This window comes from Anomalospiza imberbis, chromosome 3 (assembly GCF_031753505.1).
Source record: "Anomalospiza imberbis isolate Cuckoo-Finch-1a 21T00152 chromosome 3, ASM3175350v1, whole genome shotgun sequence".
NCBI classification, from domain to species: Eukaryota; Metazoa; Chordata; class Aves; order Passeriformes; family Viduidae; genus Anomalospiza; species Anomalospiza imberbis.
In genome coordinates, this window is record NC_089683.1 from 29364090 (window position 1) to 29388403 (window position 24314).

General features: G+C 35.8%; 1 protein-coding gene across 1 annotated transcript in view; it reads left to right on the forward strand.

Annotated features, from left to right (window-relative positions):
* COL19A1 (collagen type XIX alpha 1 chain) overlaps positions 1–24314 on the forward strand; it is a 177183-nt gene that overhangs the window by 8146 nt on the left and 144723 nt on the right. Inside the window, exons 3-6 of the mRNA XM_068183754.1 lie at positions 2543–2617; positions 3123–3222; positions 23150–23273; positions 23656–23931. Coding sequence (XP_068039855.1) covers positions 2543–2617; positions 3123–3222; positions 23150–23273; positions 23656–23931 — 575 coding nt within the window. The remainder of the gene's footprint in view (positions 1–2542; positions 2618–3122; positions 3223–23149; positions 23274–23655; positions 23932–24314) is intronic.

The window sequence follows — 24314 nt, forward strand, 5'->3', positions numbered from 1 at the left end:
AAATTTAAGGATCTGCTAGCAGTCTAAAAATTGTGGAAGAGGTTAAAAATACAAGCTGTAACTGCAGAAAGAATTTTCATCACTCTATAGTAATGAAAGTTGTCAGTCCTGGTATGGAGAGAGTTTGGTCTTGTTATTTGAGAGTTTTCCCTTTGCTCTCTGGTAAAAGGAATAGCACTGAACTAAAGGACTGCATCAGCAGCATGCAGTAGAAGATTCACCATAACTCTTTCAGCTCTTCTGAGGATGCGGAATACAAATAAATAACTAACACTTAAATGGCCTGTCTATGCTGTGACTGTTGTGCCACTGATAAAAATAGGTCCAGTCTGTGGCATGTGAGGAATCATTGCTATCATCTGGATAACACAAAAATTAAGGCTTGAGTCTTTATTTAGACTTGGAAGAAAGTGGCTGTGGGGAATAGACTCGAACTTTCTAGCCTTTCACTGCTCATGTAAGTTAATGCTGAAGAAAAAAAAGCACACTTGTGTCCCAGGTTCTCTAAACCTTACATCAGTTTAGGGTAAAATCAGCAATAAATACTCTTTGTCTGCTCATAAAAGTACTATCAAGAATTTAACCAAAAAGAGAATCTGCCTTGAAATTTATTGAATATTTTTGGAAAAGCCCCTTAGGAAACATGTAGATTTAAGAAAAAACATCTGTCCATGTATGTCTGACATTCTTTTGTGACTTCAGTCATAAATGGCTTCCTTTACGCCAGGTTATTTCTTAGAGCTATAGTTATGTAAATGTACCCTAAGAACATTCATTGGTTTAGAGTGGCTGTGTATAGAATTCTATACTTTAATAATCTGTATTTGGTTGAAGGTTGAGATTTGTAAACTAAAGGGCATCTAAGGTGAGCCTGTTTCTGTCCCATGTGTGTATATATCAACTTGTGTATTGAAATTGCTATGTTACTGTGTAATTCCAGCAAATGCTTTTCTCACTGTATAAAACTTCCTGCTAACCAAGAATGATGAAAGATTTCACTTCAGAGTTTTCAACATGAATATTCTTTACAGTTCAGCGTCTTTTCTGGGGAACTGGAATTTACAGAGTTTGTCATGCATATATATGTAATCTCATTTATCATGAAACTCTATCTGTACAGGGAAAAACACGCATATCCATGTATTTATGGATCTATCTGAGGGAAAGAAAAAAATTGTTCTCTTAGAGCCTTAGAAGTAAATTAATTTATCTGTGATGTTACTTGTGGTAGTCAATTGTTAGTTGTAAATGTAATTTTACATGCAAAGCACATGGAAATTAATGAATCTTACAAAAAAAAAAAGTGTTTTGCCTGGTCTATTCTTTAAATAGTTGACGTAGCTTTCGTTACCCATATTATCAGGAGGTGTCTTTATATCTGTATTAGATTATATAGTTTCACTTTTACTAGTTATTTCCAATTAGCCATTCTTAGTCCAGATCAAATACTAAAATATATTTAATAACATTTAAGAGTTTTGAAGGATAATATGCTTTCTACATAACTACAGAATGAATGACAAATTTCACATGCTTTAAGGTTACAAATATAGCTATTTTTAATAACAATATTTTTTCTGGATGCTTTCATGAAACATTCAAATATAGATGATTTCCAGGTTAATGGTAGGACATTCCTTACTTTCTTCATTGAACTAATGGTTCAGAAAGTGCCTTGACCTTCACTGTTCAGCAGCTTCAGATACACTTTGGACATCTTTTCAGTTGCATCATCTCACAAAGCTCTGTGCTTGATAAGTTGACAGGCCAAATATCATAACTTGTCATCTTTAATGTGCTAGGTTTTTTTTAGAATTACCAGGGCTATTTGCAAAACTTGTTAAATAGCAAGCCATATTTCTGACCCCTGAACAAAAGTGACAGTTTCCTGCATTTCCTTCTTAAAAGTGGGCATTCCTGTATATATATTTAAAAAAGAGCATAAAGGACTTAATGTAAGAAGTAATAATAATTAGTATTGCATATTAATAATACAGTGTCTTATCTAAGGGTTCAGTTAGATTTAACCTCAGTTTACCGTGTTCCAAATTTTAGAACTCTCTGTTTGCTTACCAAAATACTTTGGTCCAGACTTGCTCTCCTGCTTAATTTTTGTGGTTTTTTTCCCCAAAATACAGTATTGTTTTATATTCATGAATGGGGGAAAATATTTTCTAGTAATACAGTGATAAATACAAAAAGAACTTGGAACAGATATTACTGGTTTATAGAGTGATGCAAATAGAAACAGCATGGTAACAATTCAATGGTTTTCTTCTGGCTATATTGTTTATATGAACTTTGACCACAAACAACTGAATTAAAATGTGATACAAATTCTATTTGCTTATATTATTGGATGTGTAGTATAAAATCTGCTCTTGTTTAGATTTTGTAATTTGGTTTATTACTACTTTTCATGTCCTAAAGCAAGAAAAAGAAACATTCCTGTCAATATTACCATAACTGCCATGATAGTTTGTTCAGTTCCTGTTAGTTTGATAAAATTTTACCGTAGATACTAAACTGTGTTCTCTTGAAGGTGCTGTGTGTCCTTTAATGAAAACAGTTGCTCGTCATCTCAAACAAATCAACAGAGACAGTCATGGTGTATCAGGTAAATGACCAAGCTAATATGGATATCTGTATTAATTAGCTGGTAATGATTACTGGGTGTAATTATAGTCTGACTGAAGCTGGCTTTAAAATTGAAAGGTTAGGACAGAATGCCATCCCCAAGCACCAAAAGCTGTTGCTGCTCCCAGGAAGGTGGCATTAAAATCAGAACATGTTTTTCCTCGTAAGTATTGGTTCAAGATTGGCAGCCACACTAATTTCCCTGTTTTTTTCCAATCATCCTGCATTCTTATCAATTCAGATGATAAAAGCAAATTCATTTTTTTAGGTTTTAAAGTCATCTACCAAGTGAATTTTGCATGAATAGTTCTAATAAAATGAATATTGAAAACTTCTCTGACTTCAAGTTCTGCTTTTCAAAATAACTTGTTAGTCTATATTCTAGAAATGCTAATATGCTTGTATTCAAGTATGGTAAAAATGATTATTTACTTATGGTTTTTAAATTCCATTCTAATTGTATCGTATTGTGTTCTATTTTACAGGGTTTGATCTGGCAGAAAGCTTTTCTTTAAGGCAAACATCTTGTGGTGGGGGAAAGATCTGCTTTAAACTGGGAAGTGCACCTCTCATCAGAGATACAAGGTAAGATACTACTTTCATGCTTAGCTTTTAAAAGATAGAGCTTAGACTCAATACTACTAATTAACTGAATCACTGAACATGTATCCAAAGAATGCCACAGAAAGCAGTATGGCTGGTTTTAGAGTTTTTCAAGTTTTTTCCTGTGGGAAGCATTTTGATTTTGGTGTGCTTTCCTTCTGGAATCTGAGAGTACCTAGATAGTAATTGTGAATTACACTTTCTCAAATCATGATTCTAATACTAAAAATTCTACTGCTTATACATTAATATTTATAAACCAAAGGAAACATATAACTTTCATGGTATGACAGGAAGTATTATACTAATCTCCCCCCAGTGAAGTTGTCTGTCCTCTCTCTCACTACTGCTGGCAAGATTAAAAAGAGAGAGAGTATCACCATTTCCTTGAATGCTATTTTTTTTATTTTCCTGGTATTCACATTTTCCCTTTGAGCAGCAACAGAATAGTGGGCACTCAGTGTAGAGGAGAAAGTAGGCAAAATCCTATTCTGGCACAGGGTGGGATGAAAAACAGAGACTGCATGAAAAATCAAAAGGACAGTGAAAGAGAGTAAGGCACAATTGGATTGGATGGACTTCAGTTTGCATAGGGACAAGGAAATGTCAAGAAGCAGTTAGGAATGTAGTTTCAAGTTCCCTGAGCTCAGTGGAGAGAGAGGATCATCTCAGAGCTTCTTGGTTGAGATGTGCTCTGAGTCATGGGACTGTGGTTTCTGTACAGCGTGTTCCTGTGATGACGAGGGAAGCAACTGTGTTCCCGTGTCTTCAGGTTGGGTATTTTCTGTTGCAAGAGGTCTGGCTCCAGCTTGCCTAGTAAAAAACCACACCTGGTCCTTGGACTTCCCCTGTGCTTGGATCCTGGGCATAGCACAGAGGGACTGTGAGTAGCATGAGGCCAGGGGGAAGCAAGAAGAGATGAGCTGGAGGCACACAGACACACAGATTCTCTCGATCTTTGTGAGAGAAGTGTGACTATGAAAAGAATTTATCTAGCAATTTAGAACATTTAGGTTCTCTAAGTTTTTCTGATATATTAGATACTTTAAGTGCAAGATTTTATGCTTGTGTAATTCTGCAAAGTGAAACTAATCATTATCATTTTTTAAAATACATTGGATGGATGATAGCTATTGAAGGAAAACTGACTGGACAAAATTACTTGACGTAAAGAGTGCTCTTCTTATATTAGACCTTTCCAGTATTATCCAGATTGTCTTTAGAAGAGTAACAGGAGATAGTAGGTAGCACCCACAAATGTCTTTACTAAAAATATTTTGAGACATTTTTAGTAAGAAAACTTTGCTTTAAAAAAAATAATAATTTTCCCTTTTTTTCCAAGCTTTTTTTCCAAATTATGGGAATTTAAAGGAAACACAAGACTATAGAAAGGTAGAAAATCAAGGCAATAACAAAAATGTGGAGAAATTTTCCTTTAGGAATAAGAAGTTAAGTAGTGCTAAGAAATGTATCTTGTGAGCTCACTTTATTTTGAAACAGTGAGAAAATCAGTGCCAAAAATGGAGCAGAGAGGAGCTAGAAATTGCAAAAGAGTTAATTATTTAAAATTCATATTACTTTGAAGTAAAACTCTTGATTTAAAGTATTGATTTCTAAGAATTTCTGAGTGGTTTCAGAAGTGGTCTGAGAGGTCATGTTGAGGTTGAAAAACATAAAGCTTTTTTCTTGCCTTTATTTAGTGGACCTGAATACTAATACCTTTTTTTTTCTTCTTGTGAAAACAGTTTATTAATGAAGGCAATGAAAATGGGGAAAATTCACACCATGGCTGATAGCTGTGAGCTAACAAAGCCCTAGCTATCAGCTATTGCCAGGAAAGTTGCAGTCGCAACAGTTGTTTTGCTTGGCTTTTTTTTTTTTTTTTTTTTTTCCTATATGTTTTTCCTATATTTTATCTCATCAGCTTTTTTGAAAGGAGAGAAAATTGGCTAGCTAGTTTTTCCTCATTGTCAGTGTAATTTGGGCAGGGGCTAAAGAGTCTCTTGGTTCTCAGATTGCTCAGTGTCCCTGTTATTTTCTTCTGTGCGTCCTCAAAGAAAAAACTAAAGAGAAAATCTTTCTAGTTTTCCCTAGAAATATGCATCTCTAATGGATGAATAAATTAGCTGGATGAAACAACTGAAATGATGATTAATGAAATGCATATCAGTGCTAATATATGAATAAAATTAGGCAGAAAATTAATATCATGTTATTGATGATTATAAGGTACAAGGTAAGATTTTTAGTCGGCTTGCTGTACAAGTAAGTAGTACCTCATACATATACCTTCCTGAACAATAAAAGGGTTAAAAGTATTTTTAATAACATTCAAGCACTGCAGAATTTCTAAAATTAAATCCTTGTTATTCATGGCAATAATCTTGCTCATCCTTTATTAACCTTTCTTCACACAAATGCATGTCATTAAAAGATGAATTCTATTCTTAATTATTTCAATTTATTGAATATAAAATTGCTTGCAGATAGTAAAAGAACATTTAGGACAAATGGATTTTTAAAATTTTGGTTCAAGTATGTTGCTTTTTAAACTCTTCTGAAGTTTTAGGATGTCTTTTTAAAATAAGGGCAGATGGCAGTGAGGAGCACGAAGTCAGGTTTTGGGTTTTTATATGGTAGGGTTACAATAAAGGATAGTCAGAAACTTGGGTATCTGTCATCATAATCTTATAATTTACTATCTCAGTTACCCAAGTACAATATCTTTTAATTATTTTTATTTAAACCTACTTCTCTTACATTATGTTGTGTTGTGTGGTTCCAGACTCCTTGTGTTATTAGATGGCTTTAGGGATCATTCTACCTCAGAAAATATTTCAGTAGACGTGGTGTGCAGTAAGCAGCAGAACAGTGTTTGTTATCCATCCTGCAGGAAATTGAGAGTATCTGATTAAGCTGACTAGCAAGTATCAAGTCACTTGGCACATCTCCTCTTGCATTTCATTCATTCAGTTGTAGTGTGGGTAATAGAAAGCTATGTTGTGCCATTTTTCTTCTCTGATGCCATTTTGATTTTTTTTTGAATGGACCTGGAGTAGTGTTTCACCTATTTATATGTTGTAAATAATTTACAATGCACTGTCAGCTTGGGAAATTGATTATGTTTATTTATGGTGGACTTCAGCTCTAGGTCTTTATCTCTTTTTGTGATGCAGTTCTGTATATATTTTGTCTTGTGATAGCAGATGGATAGCTCTTATGCTTTATGTAAATGACTGTAAAATATTAATGTAATGCCAGTAATACTTTCCTTATTAAAACTGTGACTTGCTTATTGAAGTTCTTTGTGAAGTTTAACAGAAGTTATTCCTGAGGGAAGCAGTGTAACAGAGCTTTTGAGTTATAAACTCATAGTAAAGTATTGTTAGGTAGACAGTCTAATTATATAGTCATAATCACACCACAGAATCATAGAATAAGAGTAACTATATAATGGTTTGGTTTTATCTCAACAAATACCTTATAGAGTCATATTTCTTCTCCAGACTTCAACATGTACTGCCCATGTAGTATATTCCAGAGTGGCACAGAGTTTGCTGACAAAGGAGAACAGGGTTCTGTGCTGGTAGCATTCCTTTAGACCTGCCAGCAGTATTCAGTACTTCTGGACATGAAGCCTTTTAGGCTAATCTTTGTTCTTCAGTTGCCTTAGAGTAAATAGCCCTATGACGAATTAATTTCACTGTCTTTCTCTAAAGATGCATCAGACATCAGTTCTTCCTCATTCGCACTTTTCTGGGGTGCTGGTGGGCGAGTTTTTTCCTCTTCTGAAAGCACCAATAAAGGAGATCATAAGCTGGTTTCGGCTGAGTTTCAGAATGTTTTTGAAATGGATGTTCATGATTAGCAAATCTTCATGGCACAGTCACAGCTTTCTTATTTTGTAGTTTGTTTGGCTTGACAAACCATATTAATTTACTGAGGAGATTATCATAGCTGGCTGTTAAATGATCTGAGTTACAGCAGTTGGGATTACTCTCACGACTCTTTTAGGAATTCTTCTCCTTTTGTTGTAAGATACTACAGAAGAGCTTGGATTTTTACTGTATTTGGACTACGAGCTCCACCAGCAAAGTTGTTACTCACTGCTGCCAGAAGAGCTGTGGCTTGGGCTGTATTTCAGAGAAAGTATTTCACCTCCTTGGGATGTCTAGTTACTGGAGGAAGAAATACTGTTCCCACTTGCCTCAGTAAATTCCAGGCAGGAGGATTGTTTCTGCGAAGAACAGAAATTGGTGATGAATAATATTTATGTGGGGTTTTCTGTTTGTTTTTAGTGATAACCTTTTTAATTGCAAAAAAAAAGTGGAGGGAATTCCATTTTCCTAGAGCACAGCTGCCATCAAGTGAGAGGGTTTCTGTGCTCACTGTTAGAAGCCTTTTCATAGCTAGCAATTTGCTTTCCCAAAGCCACCTATCTCTATGTGATTTTGCAACCATTTGCTTTGTTGTCTGTGTCTGCTGGGACCACTCTCTTCACCAAACTAAAAAATACTGGCTTCCTTTCATAAACTTCAGCTCTCCATGAAGGTCCTCATAGGCATGACTTTTTATTATTTTTGTACATGGCATTTGTTTTGAACAGCAGAAATAGTTTCAACAGTCTTCTTGAAAAGCATTTTTGGAAGTTTTATACCTATTCTTATAAATCATATAGAATAGATACGTGTGATAATCACTGGTTTCCAAAACAATTCATTGAAGACTTTTAAAGTGTGACTGAAAATGGCAGTGAGGTATTATCCCAGTTTTGAGGCAGTAGTTACAATTATTCAAACCAGCTTTTATCTGTGCTTGCACAAAATCCTGCTAGCCTTTGGTCTGTTAAAATATTAGATGGTTATGTAAGAAAACACCTCTCCTTTACTATATCATGTATTTATTTGAGGTCATTTGAGCAGTTGGAGCCAACAATGCTAAGACTGAAATGTCTGGTATTTTGGTTGCAGGGTATTTGCAAGAAAAAGGCCTTGCCTTTGGAATTTGCTTTCAGAGTGTGGGAGCCTGAACATAGTACAAATTCTGATGTTTCTTCGGGTCTTTTAAAGTAGTGGATCAGAAGCTGTAGTGATTCAAACTTTCTTTTATGCTGAAATACCATATTTTGTGTTTATTTCCAGAAACTTCAACACTTAATCTATTTTAGAAATTAAAAAGAAGGAAAAGACAGTGATTATTGTTGAAAGAACAAATTGGTGTTGTACCTACCTCATAAATACCAATTATTTAATTTCACAACTAAGGAGAAAAATGGGGCTTCTTACCATGTAAAATGACAGACCAATGCTTCTTTTAATGAATAAGTACCTGTCAATGTCTTTCTGCATTTTGGGGCTTGTTTCTACCTGAAAATTTACAAGAAATATGGCAATTTTTATAAAATTCAACATTCAGGTATTAATGGATTTTGATGTTCATATTGAGTTTGGATCATCCTACAATTTAACATGTAATTTACTATGCAGAAAGAATTGGGAAAGCAAAGGTAAAGACAGAGGTGGCAGAGGGGAAGAGTAACTTTGAAAAGGTATAGCACTTAGATTAAAAGCACACTGTGAGGGAACAGAGAGTTAGAAAATCTTTTTGAATCAAGCTACTGACTGTAACAAATTAGAATTCTTTGATCTGTAGTGTGTTCCCCTGAGAGTGGAGCACTTAGTGGAGCAGTCATACCAGCTGAACTAGTAAAACACTGTTGGATGAAGCAGACTTCATCCTTTTCCTTTTATTTCCTAGTGATGATATTCTTGCTGTAAAGCACTTGCAAATAAAAGGAAGAGGCTTTTGTCAGGTGTGTACTTTAAGGGCACTGCTCCACAGCGAGAGTGTGCAGGAGACAAGCAGTGTTCTTGTGGAATCCCATGTGCCTCATAGCAGGCAATAAACAAATCCAAATAAATAAAGCCAAAAATATTTTTTGGAAGAAAATAAAATTAGGAGCTTGCTTTCACAGCACCCACCTCTCAGCCTCATCTCACTTCCTCCAGAGCATCAGCCTCTCTGTTCAGCAAGGCTGGCAGCTGATCCTTGTGGCTGTGTCACCTCAGCAGTTACAGTGGGGAAGGAACAAGATAGACTGCCCCCAACCTCAGAGCACTGCCTTTAGCTAAAACAAACCCTGAAACTCTACCTTGAATAGAGTTAACCTTAGTGATTTAACCTGCCCTGTGGAAAACAATCCCAGTGTTCCGATTAAAACAACAGCATCTGCAATTTCACTTTTGCTATGTATTCCTGTAGGGAATTCCTTTCTATTTCATCTGATATGGATGCCAAAACTATTTTTCAGTTTTCTTGTTTACGATAGCAAAATCTAAAGCATAGATTGTCATAGATACTACAATTGCAAGACAAAGTTGTTGTGTTATTAGAATTCCAGATTCAGCATGAGAAATTTACCTAAATGCTTCTCAATGATCCTTGTTCAAGAACTTGGACACAAATTCTGAAGAAGGTTGTTCAATTTACCAGTATGTTAACTGAAGGAGCCTTAAGCAATTCTAGAGTGTGGGAACTTTCAGAAAAGTTTACACGCCTCTTACTACCTGCCAAATGTGCTGATTTTTAAAATCTTTGCAGTGTTTTCTTGGTTTATCTTGGCCACCTTTTTTGAAGCAAAATCTGTCAAAAATGAGTACAAGGAGGATGCAGATCTAAGTCTTTAACAAGATCTGCATTTGACAGTCTTAGAACAAAAGCGCGGTTGCAAAATCGGTATGGATGAGGTTTTCTGGAAAACCAGAATAGCAGTGGGTATCTGCAGCCATGCTGTATGCAACCACACAGAATTCAATCATGTGTACTGGGCATTATGCTTGCAGCTGAGGATGCACTGTAGCCCCATTATGGTGTATGTGGAGACTGAAAGATCATTTATCAGTTTTGCTGATTGAGCTGAGAGGATTCAAGTGTCTTTATAAAATGCATATAATTTTTCTAGCTGAAGCAGTGGTGCCGCATGTTTCAAAAGTAATGTATCAGCCAATAGGAAAAAAACCAAAACATCAAACAACCCTGTAATAAATCAGATCTTTCTTTTTCTATCTTTTGTGATTTAACACTGTGTAATCTAGTTTGCTTTAGCTATGCTGTCAGGCATTTCTCCTCTTAACTAAAGTTGCACCTACAAAAATATGTTTGTGCTGATATTTGTGTGCTTATACTGGGGCTTTTTGTTTAAATATGTCATAGAGATATCACACCCTTCCCCCACCTTGCTTCTGAGTTTTTAGGTTTTATATCTAAAAATAGTTCATGGTCTGTCTCAATGTGAAACTGTCTGGTGGTTTTTTTTCATTACCCTGATTTTCATTTATTTTCATTTGGTTCTGAAAGATTTTTGGCCTCTTGTATTTCTATGTGGTTAGCTCTTTGCAGTTTTTATCATCATGCTATGAAGTATTTTTTTTGTTTATGGAGATAAATTGACAACATTTTTTAAATACTTCTTTGATTTTTAAGGGACAGTATGGTCCATGCTCTGGGTTTTTCACTTAGAGGTCTGGATATCAATTTGAGTTCAGTCCTAAGTGTACAAAGTTTGCTGATTGCAGTCTTGCCTGTCTCAAGTGAATATTTGTCATGCCACAAACTCATTTCAAAACTTGGAATGATTTAATAAACTTCAACTTGAGAAACGGTCTGTAATCTATACAAACAAGATGTACAGATATTGGTATATTAACTGAACCACATGCAAGAGATCATGTTATTTTTGGATTTAGTCAGTATGACTAGTTCCAGCACCTCAAAATTCTACTTAAAAAAAAATCCTAAAAATACTCTGGGATTGGGCATGATAATTTAGGCTTTGAATAACTTATTGATTATTGTTCCTAATATGGCATTGTGCTTCTAATTTTCATAGGAAAATTCATGTATCTTTTATTTTAGGGATTAGAATACTAATTATTGATACAGCTATACTAAAAATGTTAATTTTGAAGTTCTTGATAAACTTTGATTTACCTCTTTTATTAAGTTTTCTTTGTGAACTCTGCTGAGAGTTTTGCTTAGATTAGATGTTAGGAATTTTTTTTTCACTGAAAGTTTTGTAAAGCATTGAAACAGACTGTCCAGGGATGTGGTGAGGTCCTTATCCCTGGAAGTGTACAAAGGCATATGGATATGGCACTTGAGAACATGGTTTATTGTGGACACAGTGGTGGTGCTAGGTTGGACTTGATGATCTTGCAGGTCTTTTCCAGCCTTAATAATTCTGCGAGTCTATGATTCTGTGAGAGTTTGGTAAGAAATGTGTATGCTCATCGTCTGTGGTGAGCAGTATTGATTTACTCAAATACTTTTGAATGCATATCCCAAAAATATCCACTGGTTAAGGCACGTGGGGTTTGCTTTGGACCACTCTTGAGAAGTGACAACACAAATAACATTATTGAGGGGCCATGGCTCTACACACCTTTGTTTCCTGTTACTGGATCTGTCTCTTACAAGAGCAGTTCAGAATACTAGGTGACTGCCAGTTTAAATTGATCTATGAAATTAAACAAAAAGTATAATAGTATTCACCAGGAGTGTATGCAATAACAAGACCTGTTTGCCAAGGCTGCAGGGAAGAAGTGCCATTCCAGCCCAATACTTGCACTGAGGTCTCTCTGTGGTGAATACACTTTCAAGTACAGCATGTGCAATTGCAGCATGAAATTATTGCTCTTGCTCAAGATGGACATATAGCAGTGACTTGTACAGAATTAGAAGATAATGCTCACTCATTTTATGGATAAAAGTGGTATTTGGAAACAGGGGGGTTTGGGACGTGAATCTTCTATTGCAGTAGTTTGTTTGACTTTTTTAATACCTCCTCTGAGATTAAGTTGCTGATAATTAGAATATTTAGCATATGGCATTATATTCTAATGTGAACTGCGAACAATATAAGATAAGGACAGTAACTAATAAGATAATCATATGGAAGGCATTGGAAGAAAATATATTACAAAAGGACTAAATATAAAATCTAAGTTCTAGCAGTACTTTAGTAGTGAAGCTGTATATGATGACTTGAAGGTCTGAAAAGGAAATACCATCAGATATCTGTTAAGTTAAAAAGGAGCATAAACTTTGAAATTATTTCTTTTTTTAATAGGCTATTTTTCTTTCCAGAGAACTTTTTTTTTAAATTTGGAAAGCGATAAATAATTGCATTACTGTTAGTATGTGGAGACAAATACGCTATGCTACCAGGAAATTACATAAGCTTAAGATTCGTTTGTTGTGAAAGTGTTAGGAGGACTAAAAAAACACTTCGTGATTCAAGAGAGCTGATATGATTTCATGGAAAGTAAAGTCATGACTCATTAACCAATTAGAGTTTTCGAAAGATCAAAGAGTTATAACATAGCCTTGCTTCTTTTTTCTCCTTAAAAATAAGTTAGAAATAGTCATATGAATTCATATTATGCCTAAGAATACATTTCTTACAGCATCCTAACATTTTAATCACAATGAAGTGTCACCTTTTTAAAAAGCTTATGCTGATTTTGTTCTAACACACAAGTAAATGTGTACTCCTACCCAGCTGGCTCTAGGTGATCCTGTGTGAGCAGGGGGCTTAGAACAGATGACCTCCAGAAGTTCCTTCCAACCTCAGCCATTCTAGGGTTCTATGATTGTATTATAAACTATTCTGTAAATAGTTTCTCTTCCTTAAGAATATAGTTCCCCATAGTATTTGGTATGTAATTCCATTGTCAACCATGTAAATCATGGGGTAAGAGTGAATTCATCAAAATGCAGGTTTTGTAATGGGGTGATGAGGGAACCAAGTACTTCCTTTTTAAAATTTCCTAAATATTTTTTTCATCTCATTGCATTCTTAAATGTTACAATTTTATTTAATGAAAAATATTGATGATAATAGCAATATTTTCTTTACTGTAGTAGCATTTCTACTTTTTTGTCTACTAGTCTGATGCATACACTAGGTAATATAGTGTTATTGGAATTTTCATCAGCAGTACGGATTCTAATCTCAGTCTTACTGTTGAAAAATTGATGATCATTATTCATTCAATTTCTGTTATTTTGCATGAAAATTACATGGATGATTTAACCTCAAGTTGCTGTAGTTGATGCATTGGTTTAATGCAAAGCTTTTCTGCTGTGGAGCAGTGAGCTTTCCTCACTGTTTTGAGGAAAGTTTGTGAATTCCTACTATATCAAAATTCCTTGCTTGGTTATAAGGCACCTAGACCAATTCCCCAGTCTGAGAAGGGCTCCTGGTCATATTTCGTGTTCTTTCAAGTTGGGTTTGGTGTTTCATTTCTTTTGATGAAGCTTAGAATTCACCTAAATAAAATGTTTATTGATTTATCCATATCACTACTTGAGGTATCCTCTCAACAACTCTGTCTTGAGCCAGATGCAAGACCCCATCTCTCTTTATAAGCTTTGGTTTTTGTTTCTCTCCTAGCACTTTAAAGGGAATACCTGGACACTCCCCAGCTGGATCTGATAGTAACAGGGTTAGCAAGTCACAGGTCTTTGGTCCATCCTGTTAAATACAGTTATGACTCAGCAGATAGCAATGTGGGTATTTTTAAACTGTGTTTATTTTTAACCCCATTTAATCTGTAACTTACAAAAAAATCTTATTATTAAAGAAAACGTGAGAGTTGTAGGCTAAGATGTACATACTGTTGGTTTGGGTTTTTTTTAAATGTTTGTTGTTGTTGTTGTTTAGTTGTTTTTGGTTTTTCTAACTGGACATTAATTATACAGTCTAAGTCCTGAGACTTAATAAAAATAATTTCCAGTCTCTGAAAGTCCTAGTAAGTCTTCTGATGTGGTGCAAATAGGTTTTTGATCACTTCCCTACTGATTAACTTAAAATTTGTGAATGTTCACAGTTTTTATATACCATAAAAGAGCACCTTATTTATCTAATTATCCTTCTAAGTGTAAGCAGAAGACCAGGCTTAAATATGCAGGCTAGTCATGCTGTGTGTAGGGGGTGTTAAAGCAAAAGCATGTTCTCCCTGTAGCTTCACTCTTGCAGCTGACAGCTACTTTTTCAGGTCTGAACCTGCTATCTGGTGTCATTAACCTTTCTTTCTCAGATAAGATCTCTTCTGTTGGTACTCAATCTTCACTACTTACACCTTCTTTTTTGGGGAGATCAACTGGAACCAAGGCAGGTAGATACACCCATTTATAACAGAGTTGTAGGCTCTGGTGCCTTTGGTCTTGCCTCTGCCGTTTTTCTCAAGCACTTCTTAGCACAGCCTGCTTGCAACTTTAGCCAGGAATGAGTTTGTTTATTTATAGGCAGTCCTGCATGCTGAAGAGGAGGAGGCTAGTTATCCAGACAATTATTTGGGGTTAGCAAAAAAAGCACCCCTTAGTTTGGTGCAGCTGCACTCCAAACAGCAGTCCTAGCTCTCCCTTTCCACTGCCAGCCATGCTGTTAGGTTCACTGTGAGTGCTCAGCATTTTCCTAAGAGGGATGCTGACCTGTGAGATGGTTTGCCCTTTACCATCAGCCAGGGTTGTCTAGAACTTGGCAGAATGAACCCGGGAAGGAAAGGGAGAGCCTGTTCCAAGTGTAATCAGCAGTTCACTTCACTAGTACTTGTTCCATTGGTTCATTGTAAAAAGCTACCAGAAGTTTGGGATGGGGTTGAGTGGAAACTAAACAGGAAGAAATTGAGTGTTCTATGGAAACAACGTTTTTAGGTTGGGTAGCATGATGTCATGCAGGAACACACAAGGTGCCTTCCAAAACCCCAGCGTGAGAAGTAAAAGGGTGTGAGTCTCAGCATGAAGCTCTGCTGGAGCTGAGTCACCCTCCTCTGTATCAAACTAACAAGACCATTGTGCAGTTAGTGTCCCTATGTATCTGTACAAATGTCTGAGGACAAATGGATACTTAGATTTCTTCCTCCTATCGAGAAGATTATATGGATATATAAGCTAAATAATTCCTGATGTCATCCCTCCTTTCCATAGTAGGAAGTGCATTTTCTCTCTGTCTTCATGGCCTCCAATGGACAAATTGTCTGTTGTAGTTTGAATTTTCTCTACTTTTCCAGACAACAGCAACCACTTAAATATAGAAATATTTAATACTGTAGAATAGGTCTTGCTTCCTACAATAGGGTAGGAAGCATATAAAAATGTGTGCAGAGCGATTTTCTCTGTCAGTTGCCAGCCATAGGTTACCATAATTTTTCTCATTAACATCATCAGAAGGTTTCTTGATCAGCTGAATAATTTCATTCCACTGTAGATAATCATATTTAGCATAAGAACTTAATATGTCATTGACTTCAGAGTCTGACAAATAACAGAATAATAACTAGACCTGTTGTGTTTGTTTCATTTCTGGGAGCTAACTAGAAGGGTCATGTGAGTTAGAAAACAGCTCCTAAAATGTCAAAGTAAAAATATGGGTGGATGTTGAAAGAAATATCCAAAGTCCTCTTAAACTATTTAAATTTTCATCCTCTTCTCTTGGTGGTTGCTATCCACAGTTTGATTTTAGGATATTTAGAACAGAAAAGTGGCATTTTTGCATAATCTCTAAAGGCCAAAATCTTGTTTCAATTCTTGAATGAGCTGAAGACAATTTAAATCCCTGCCATTCTTTTAAGCACATCCTAGTTTTAAATTTTTAACAGAGACTGTATCTTTGGAGACAATCACAAACCCACTGAAGGAAAGGACAGATCATCACACTTCTCTAGAGTCTGCTATTAATCTCCAAAGAGAAAATTTTGCTCTGTTTTTTTTTTTGGGGAGGGGGGGATTTGGGGTTTTTTTGGTTTTTTTTTTTTGTGTGCTGCTTGTGAGCAATGTCAGACCCTAAGTGAAGTTCTCTTTAGGGGCAGTCGATTTACTAGTGTGGTTTTGAGTAAGGAAAAGCACTGAAGGTTTCTGAGATGTTCATGCTGAACAATAAGACCACGTTTTCATGAGTGTAGGGTGGTTTCAGACCCTACAGTGAGACACAGAAGTAGAAACATATTACAGAATTGGGGATGGGGATGCACGTGTCTCAAGTTCTACATGCCAGTAATAAAGGGAAAGCACAATGAGGTATATATCTAGAAAGAGCCTAATGCCTAATTCTCAATAGGAAATTATTGGAGTTCAAAACATTATTTTCTCTTGGTTATTTTCATATTTTCAGTGTAAATGGATGTTGCCACTACTTACACTGAACACAGATCTCGTGTTCAGTGTGTTTCTTTTGCTTAGATGACCAGAGAACAAACAAATTGAGAGATGGGGAACAAAGAAACAAAAACATGGGTCTCTAGTTTTTTCACATGGGGAAAACACTTCCTCTCCATCTGCTTTCCCTGAATCATGGAACTGGACAACACTTTCTGATATCCCTCTGCCCCATGCTGCTCAAACCACCAAGTGTGAAACTTCATCAAAAATGCTGAAAGTTGCCTTCCACAACATAAGACTCCAAAATTCTTTGTTGACCTGAAATTTCTAAAAACATCATCAAAATTCAGCAAAATTCTACTTAGGAAAAAGAGAAGAAAAAATGTTGTATTTCCAATATCTGTTATTATATATTACTGCTTTTAATTGTCTTGTTCTTATTACTGCTGGGTTTTTTTCCCAGAAAACTTAAACTACACAGAAATTGGCTAAACTTGGAAAGCAGACAATTCCTTTAAAATGAAAGGAAGATTCACCTTTGACTTCTTTAGGGCCAGGAGTTCACCAGTAATTCCTGTAAATAAGGATACTGAATACTGCTGGAAACCCTGGGGTAAAAGTACCTTGCACAGGTATAATGGTTTTGGTATTTCTGTGCCTCTTTCAAATAAATGTTTTTCTCAAATGCCCTTTAAAATTTTGATATCAATACAAATGACTTTCACTCCAAAAAATTCCTGAACAACCTGTACATTAAGAGTCAGCTAACCTATACCTGTTCTGTAAATGAAAGCAAAGGAATGCCAAAGTATATGAAATATTAGGTAAATCCCTCTTCTCAATGTTAAAATAATCTGCAGCTTTGCTTTCAGCAGAACATTTCATGAGTGGGTTGAGCTCTCCCTAAGTAATTAATAACTCTTAAGCTGTCTGAATAGTTTCCCTTCAGTTGCATCATATAATGTGTCGTATGAAAACAACTTGAGGCCTAATGTAACATGAAACTATACAGTGCATCTTAAAGTGATTTGAGGAAGATGGATGGGGAGGAAATTATTTCTTATTCTGACAGAAAAGACAGCTGTTCTTAGCTTTTATTTGAAAATAATTTGAAATACATTTTCTAGGCAGGGATTGGTAAATTGTTCTAGGTAGTTGATTCCTGTTGTCCTGTTGTATCAATCAAGTTAGGTAAAAAACTGAGAATCAAAAACATACCGATTTGTTGTAGAAATATTAATAATAATATGGAGACTTTTGTACTTTGTCCACCTGAGCTTTACTTTTTTATTCATAACAGATCTGAGTTTAAACCCTTTGCAAACATTCAAAAGCTAACACTTTGGTGTCTCTGTCAATGAAGTATGAAATAAATCATTACCCAACACAGGAAAGTTTTTTAAACCAACTCCTTGAGCTCTGGTCACCAAATTATTGTAACATTGTCGTGTTACAAGTGACATACACCAGGTAATTGTATATGTCAGCTGGAAAAGATATCTCTTGTCATAAACTCAAAACATGTCTCACTTCACTCTCAGGAAATGCAAGTTGGCTCATCTTTCTCTTCTTGGAAGATATACAGCAAGCTGGAGGCTTCATTGATACTTGTAAATACGGAAGTTTATCATATACTGTAGTGTATTCTCATTCGATATGGAACAATTGGAGTTCATGGGATTCAAAAATAGATGCTGCTTTTCCATTAGTGCTTTTTTTAAAAATAAAAACAAAAGGTAAATAAAGGATTGCCTTACTAAATTTGATATGGGTAACTCAATGCTGCTTTACAAAGATAGAATCAAAACTGTTTATAGCATAGTGAATACATTGTTAATTCATTCATAATTACTTCTTTTAGTATGCTAGCACTAGGAGTTCCAGCTGGTATATGCATTTCAGAACTTTTGAGGAAACAAATGAATAAAGAAAATATTTTTCCAAAAATCATTCTATACTTAATCTTAATAAACAGTGGAAGGTATGCACAAATACAGTGGTAATGTTCATGCAACATTCTTGTAACTGCTCTTCTGGTAACCTCATAATGTACAGTCATAGTATACACCTGTTTTTAGGAAAAATTATGGCTACATTTGATGCAGTAAAAAGGAGGAGAATGCAGCAAAAAAGCTTTTGCAATTCTGTGTATACATATGCTTTGACCAAGTGGCACACAGTTGTTGCAAGAACATGTGTGTTTGTTACCATTCTGGCTGCATCTGCCTCATGTTTCAACCAGTGAAACATTAAGACCTGAATGTATGGATTTGTAACATATCTGTGTATAATCTAAAACCTTGTATTGATGGGAATGTTCCTGCTGGCTATTGATGGTCTTCTCAATTTGCCGGCTGAGGCCTCTGTAATTTGCAGTACATCTCAGTCCAGCAGACCAGGGTGGTGTAAATTCAAACCTCTGTATTCAGTTCATGTGCTTCAATTCCTGCTATTGTTTTCAGTAGTTTCCACCAAGGGTGTGCTTTGCTTTGAGAACACAGTGCTCCATTTGTCAACTTGAATTTTTTATTATATACTACTGACAATATGGACAGAGGGAGAGAATCAAACTGTCGAAATTCCACCTAAAGTGTAATTCAATCAGACTCTGGGTGCCTGAGTCTGAGAATAATTCAAATTACCCACTCTCAAGCACCACCCAACTCCTAGTGGCACTTAAAATGAATAATTTTGGACAACTGATTTCCCCTGGCATCTGGGCATAAATTCCAGGCATGCTTAGAAGCACTATGGCTTAAGCAGACAGGCATGTAACTCCCACCCAAGTTCCATTGTGACTCAAAGATGTATGTAGAGATGCCAGAATGTTGCCCATGTCCCTAGAGGTACCTAAGCCATTGACTGTGCTTCAGTCACACACGGTAAGCTTGGACAGCATTGGATTCAACACAAACCACAGCAGTCATGAGTGTTTTGAGTGTAGAAGAGGAAGAGAGCGCCTTTTTAATAGCCTCAAAAGTTTGAGTAATCATCTGGGAAGGATGTCTGGTTTGGTAAGGAAATTAAACAAGAATGAGAGAACTTTACTGTTGTTCACTGAAAAGGATATTTGCTTTCCATGGAGAGCTCAGACTTTTTGCTCCCAACTCTGATGATATAATTTTGTTCAGACACTGTTGTCCAAAAAGGCATCTGGTTGAGAGATCAGATGTCAAGGATACCCTCATCTGCTTGTCTGTGTTAATTTGTAAGTTCTTTTGTCTTGTCTTTATGGATAAATTTGCACTTACCAGTTGCTACCCATATTTCTGTAACATTATAACTTGCTTAAAACTTGTCATCTCTCTTACTGCTTTTGGTGTAGACATCATGATTTACTACCTTAAGTTCATGTTCTCTGTGCTGTGTGTACATATGTAGACATTGAGGTGAGCTTGGTGTAGGTTTCCTTCACCCTTTTTGTCTCTCCTTTTCTTATTGTTTTTATACTGTGCCATGTGGAAAGGTTAAATACTCTGTGTTGGAGTACTTTTTGGGTTATGGATGTGTGGAACAATTTGCTTTTGAATTTTTTATTAACATTTAATGCCATTCCTTTATTGTTTTCACCCTGTACATAATACCTTGTAAGTTTTCTCAGGTTTTAAATGTTTCTAGATGTGATCAGATGAAACAGTATAGTAAACGTTCAAAGAACTTCTGAATTTCAAATTCAATTTCAATATTCCATGAAATTTTGGTTTGGCTTTTCTAATGTTCCAACATGAAGTTTTATGTTAATTTTTCTTTTTGGTCTTTTATTTTTCTCATCAAATATCATTATATTTATTGTTTAAAACATGTACATACTCTGCCTGTTTTTGAGGATTTTTAACTGATTTTACAGAGTAGAAGATGCCATAGTAATAATACTTAAGTATCACTGAAGTGTCTTAATAATCATCTGTACCTTAGTCACTTCAATGCTCATGCATGCTTTTTTATTCTTTTACAGTCACTTGAAGCCATTCAGGGAGCAAGAGCATAGGGGAAATTGGGTGTGGTAGCAGATAGCCTGCTGGTTTTCTGGATATTTCATCCCATCATTTTGTTCCTTTTCATGTTCACCATCTAGCTATAAGGGTTGACTGTCAAATGTATACTTTAAAGCATCTGTTAACGATTTTTTGGTCACCCAGGAATTTTCATGTAGGCACCAATGATAACTTTTCTCAAAATAAAGATGCTGCTTCTGTTAAGTTATATCTCTGGTATATGGTAGCTGTTTATTAAATTTGTGCTGTTTGTTGGCCAGATACTGGAACAAGTTTCCCAAAGAATTATGGAATAATTTCCATTCTAGATACTTCCAAAACTCAGCAGGACAAGACTTACAGTAACCTGATATAATTTTCAGGTTGTCCCTACTTTAAGCCCAGGGTTAAGTCTATTGACCTCCAGAAGTACTTTCCTACCTAAGTTATTTTTGGAATCTAACTGAATTCACCCTTGGTCCAATTCTGCTTAAATCTTGCCTCTTTAGTTGACTTCACTGAAATTGGTAATGTCCTTAAGAATTAATTTGATGTTGTCTGCTTTTCTCACTTCTCTCAATACAGTTTTCTTTGTCAGCTCAAAGGTAAGGGAAGGTAGTTAGAGTGAGCTCCTGCTGGTTTTTGTAGCGCTGGCCCATACCTTAGCTCTTCTTTTGTTTCCTGAATGGTTTGGTAAATAGTTAAGGAAGGTAAATTTATATCACGTGGACTCACACAACCAAGCTTTTTTGAGAAAATTCTGAAAGAAAGACAATTTTAGAAGACTTAATACTGTCATACATCTAGATGGCTGTGAAAGTGTTAGGAAGGCATGCAGTGAAAAGTGATGGAGTGGAGGGTGGGTGGGGGTGTGTAGAAAATAGTGCCACCTTGCCCAAAGATTGCTTCTGCTTGTCTTCCAGGCCTATAGTAACAGTCATGGTTTCCCCTTTTTTCATTTGATGAAGACTTCTGATCATTTCTTTTCCATACTTGTCTGTCCTTTGTCCATTAATGTGAATTCCCCAGTGTCCCCAATACGGAACTTCGCTGGGAAAGTTAATTGATTTTGGAGAGCTAATCAAATGCTCCCATCCACATCAGGTGCCAGATATCCTGTCCAGCTTACAGCTGTAAGCCTGAGATACCATCTCCTTAGCCTGCCTGGGGTGCAGGAAATCATAGGGCTGATCCCATGTCCAGACAGTTTATTGTTCTGCAGTCACACACTCATGCCCAGTGAAGATATAAATCATGAAGCATGTTCTTTATGCTATATTTGAAATACAAAGTATGAAATCTAGGTCTAAGTACAGCCAAGCCTATTCTCTTTTGCCTTGCCTTTTGACATTCTGACATCTATAGCTGTACAACAGCATATGGGTCCACTAACAATGTGGGACAGCAGCCAATTTGGTCCTAGGATAAAACAGGAATCAGCTGTGGGAAATAAGCCAAAGAAGTGTGATTCCTCCATGAGGGACTTAAATAGGTGCTAGTCCATAAAGAAGCTCCTTGGCAGGATTTAGAGCAGGCTTCTCTGCACAGGAGGCATTTTTCCTGAGCTCCTAAGTTTAACAATGTCCAGGAGGCTTGTGGGGCTATTGTTTCATCAGCTGTAATGCTTTGTTCTTTCTTTGCCCCCACCTTTGTTGTTTGTTTTATTTTGTTTTGTTTTTAAGAAAAGCTTTATAGCACATTGCTGTATATTTGTAATCCCATGAGTATTTTTTTTTAATTAAACCATTTGCTTCATGTGATTGTGGGAAATAAAATGAAGGAAATTTTTCTGCTGCGTGGGGGGTCATGTTTTCTGAGCTCTGATCCAGGGAATGTTTTTTGCACCATGGCTAGCTGATTGCAAACAGCAATGTGAACACTTTTGCTGCTCCTGTGTTGTGTAGAGATCTCTGGTTTTAATTTTCTCACTTCTGTCTTAGAAAAAAAAAATTTGAAATACAGACGCTTCAAATAAAATAAGTTGATTGTACTATCCTAATTTATTTAATACAAAATTAGTGTATATTTCATGGTTACCAAAGTCTGTAGAGTGAGGTAGAGATTTCATTTTTTGTGAAATAAAAACTTTTCAAAGGGTTCATGGAAGTGGTGTTGAGGTGCACTCTGTGATAGGTCAGACTTTTTTGGAGACATTGGCGCATCTTAGATGTGAAAGTAATAACAAAATCAAACAATAGTAAATCATTTGTTCTAAATAACATTCCTTATTTTTTTCAAGCTTGCTAAAGTCCAACTGTTCTGATGCTCAAGACGTCCGTGTCATTGCCCATGGAGGTCACTGGATCAAATCCCTGCTCAAAGCAGGACCAACTTGAAAGTTAGATCAGGTTATTATGAGCCCTATCCAGCTGTGTTTTGAAAGTCTCCGAGGATGGGGATTATTCCACAAATCCTCTACAAAACTTATTCAAGTATCCCAATCAATAAACTGGGAAAAGACATATTTTAAAATACTTTCATGTGGGACATTCACTTTGCATCATTTCGTTTTAGACTCCTATTTATATTAATCACAGATGCTAAAAAAATTAGAATAAAAACTAATTACAAAACTTCCAGTCATTTATTCTTATAAAAACACTGAATTGTACTTTTGAGAAGAAACACTTCTGAATGCTGAGGCCTGTGAATATGTATGAGTGGGAGCAAGTGTTTGGCTTCTTGTTTTCACCAGGTATTATTTCTGTTAATTCCTTTTAAGCAATGCTTGTTTATATAAGAATAACAAGAAATCTTTTTCCTCCCTCCTGTTCCAGGCAAGTATTTCCAAATGGGCTTCCTGAAGAATATTCTCTGGTTGCTACGTTCCGTGTACGGCGAAATACCAAGAAAGAGCGTTGGTATATATGGCAAGTTTTAAATCAGTATGACACACCTGAGGTTAGATTCATCTTGATTTATTTCCTCAAAAAGTTTCTTTTTTCCCCGCATGTAATATGGCACATGTAATAATGGATGTTCCATTAATGGATTTAGCTAAAGTTTATATGAAATAGACAGACTGCTCTGAAATAATTTATAATTTGTGGCAGGAATGACAGAAATTTAGCAAAATCTATTCAGTTTAGACTGCAAAATAGAATAAATGCATGTTTTGATTTATAGCTGGTATGTATTTACCAAGTTACATAGAAGAATGCTTTATAATATGATTCTTCCCCAGTGTATGTAGTTGGGATATTTTTGTTATATATAGTTTATCTATGTGCTTCTTCCTTATAACTTTTAAATAACCACTTCTTTTATTTTGCCTTGCTTTCAGATCTCTGTCCTCCTGGATGGTACAAAAAAGGTGGTGGAGTATATGACCAAATCCTCTCAGGGAAATATACTGCACTACACTTTTAAGAGTCGAGAAATTTATCCATTGTTTGATCGGCAGTGGCATAAGCTTGGTATTAGCGTGCAGTCAGGGATCATTTCCCTCTATTTGGATTGTAATTTAATTGAGAGAAAGCAGACTGATGAAAAATTCACCATTGACTTGCAGGGAAGGACACTGATTGCTTCTCGTGCTGCGGATGATAAGCCTGTAGATGTGAGTAGTATGAAAGAACAAACAGATAACTTGAAATAATGTTTTAGCCACACTTTTACTAACACAGTTGTAAAGAATCATGTAGATAAAATGTTCAAACCCAGTCATTATTTTTGAGTGTGTATTCTTAATTTGAAGTCCTTAAGTGTTTTTCTCTAAACATTGTTCAATGATGTAGCATCTGTTAAGACAAAACTGTTGCCAAAGTAACTGCATAGAACTCAGTCCTGCTTTAAGGAGTCTGTTTTTCTGTATTTAATTTGAAGAAAGAGCCACCTAATTACCACTGATATATTATTTCTATGTTTAAAGGTAACTTGCAGTCCTAATTATTTTCTTTCATTTTTAATAAGATTTATTTATAGGTTAGTATCAGTCGTCTG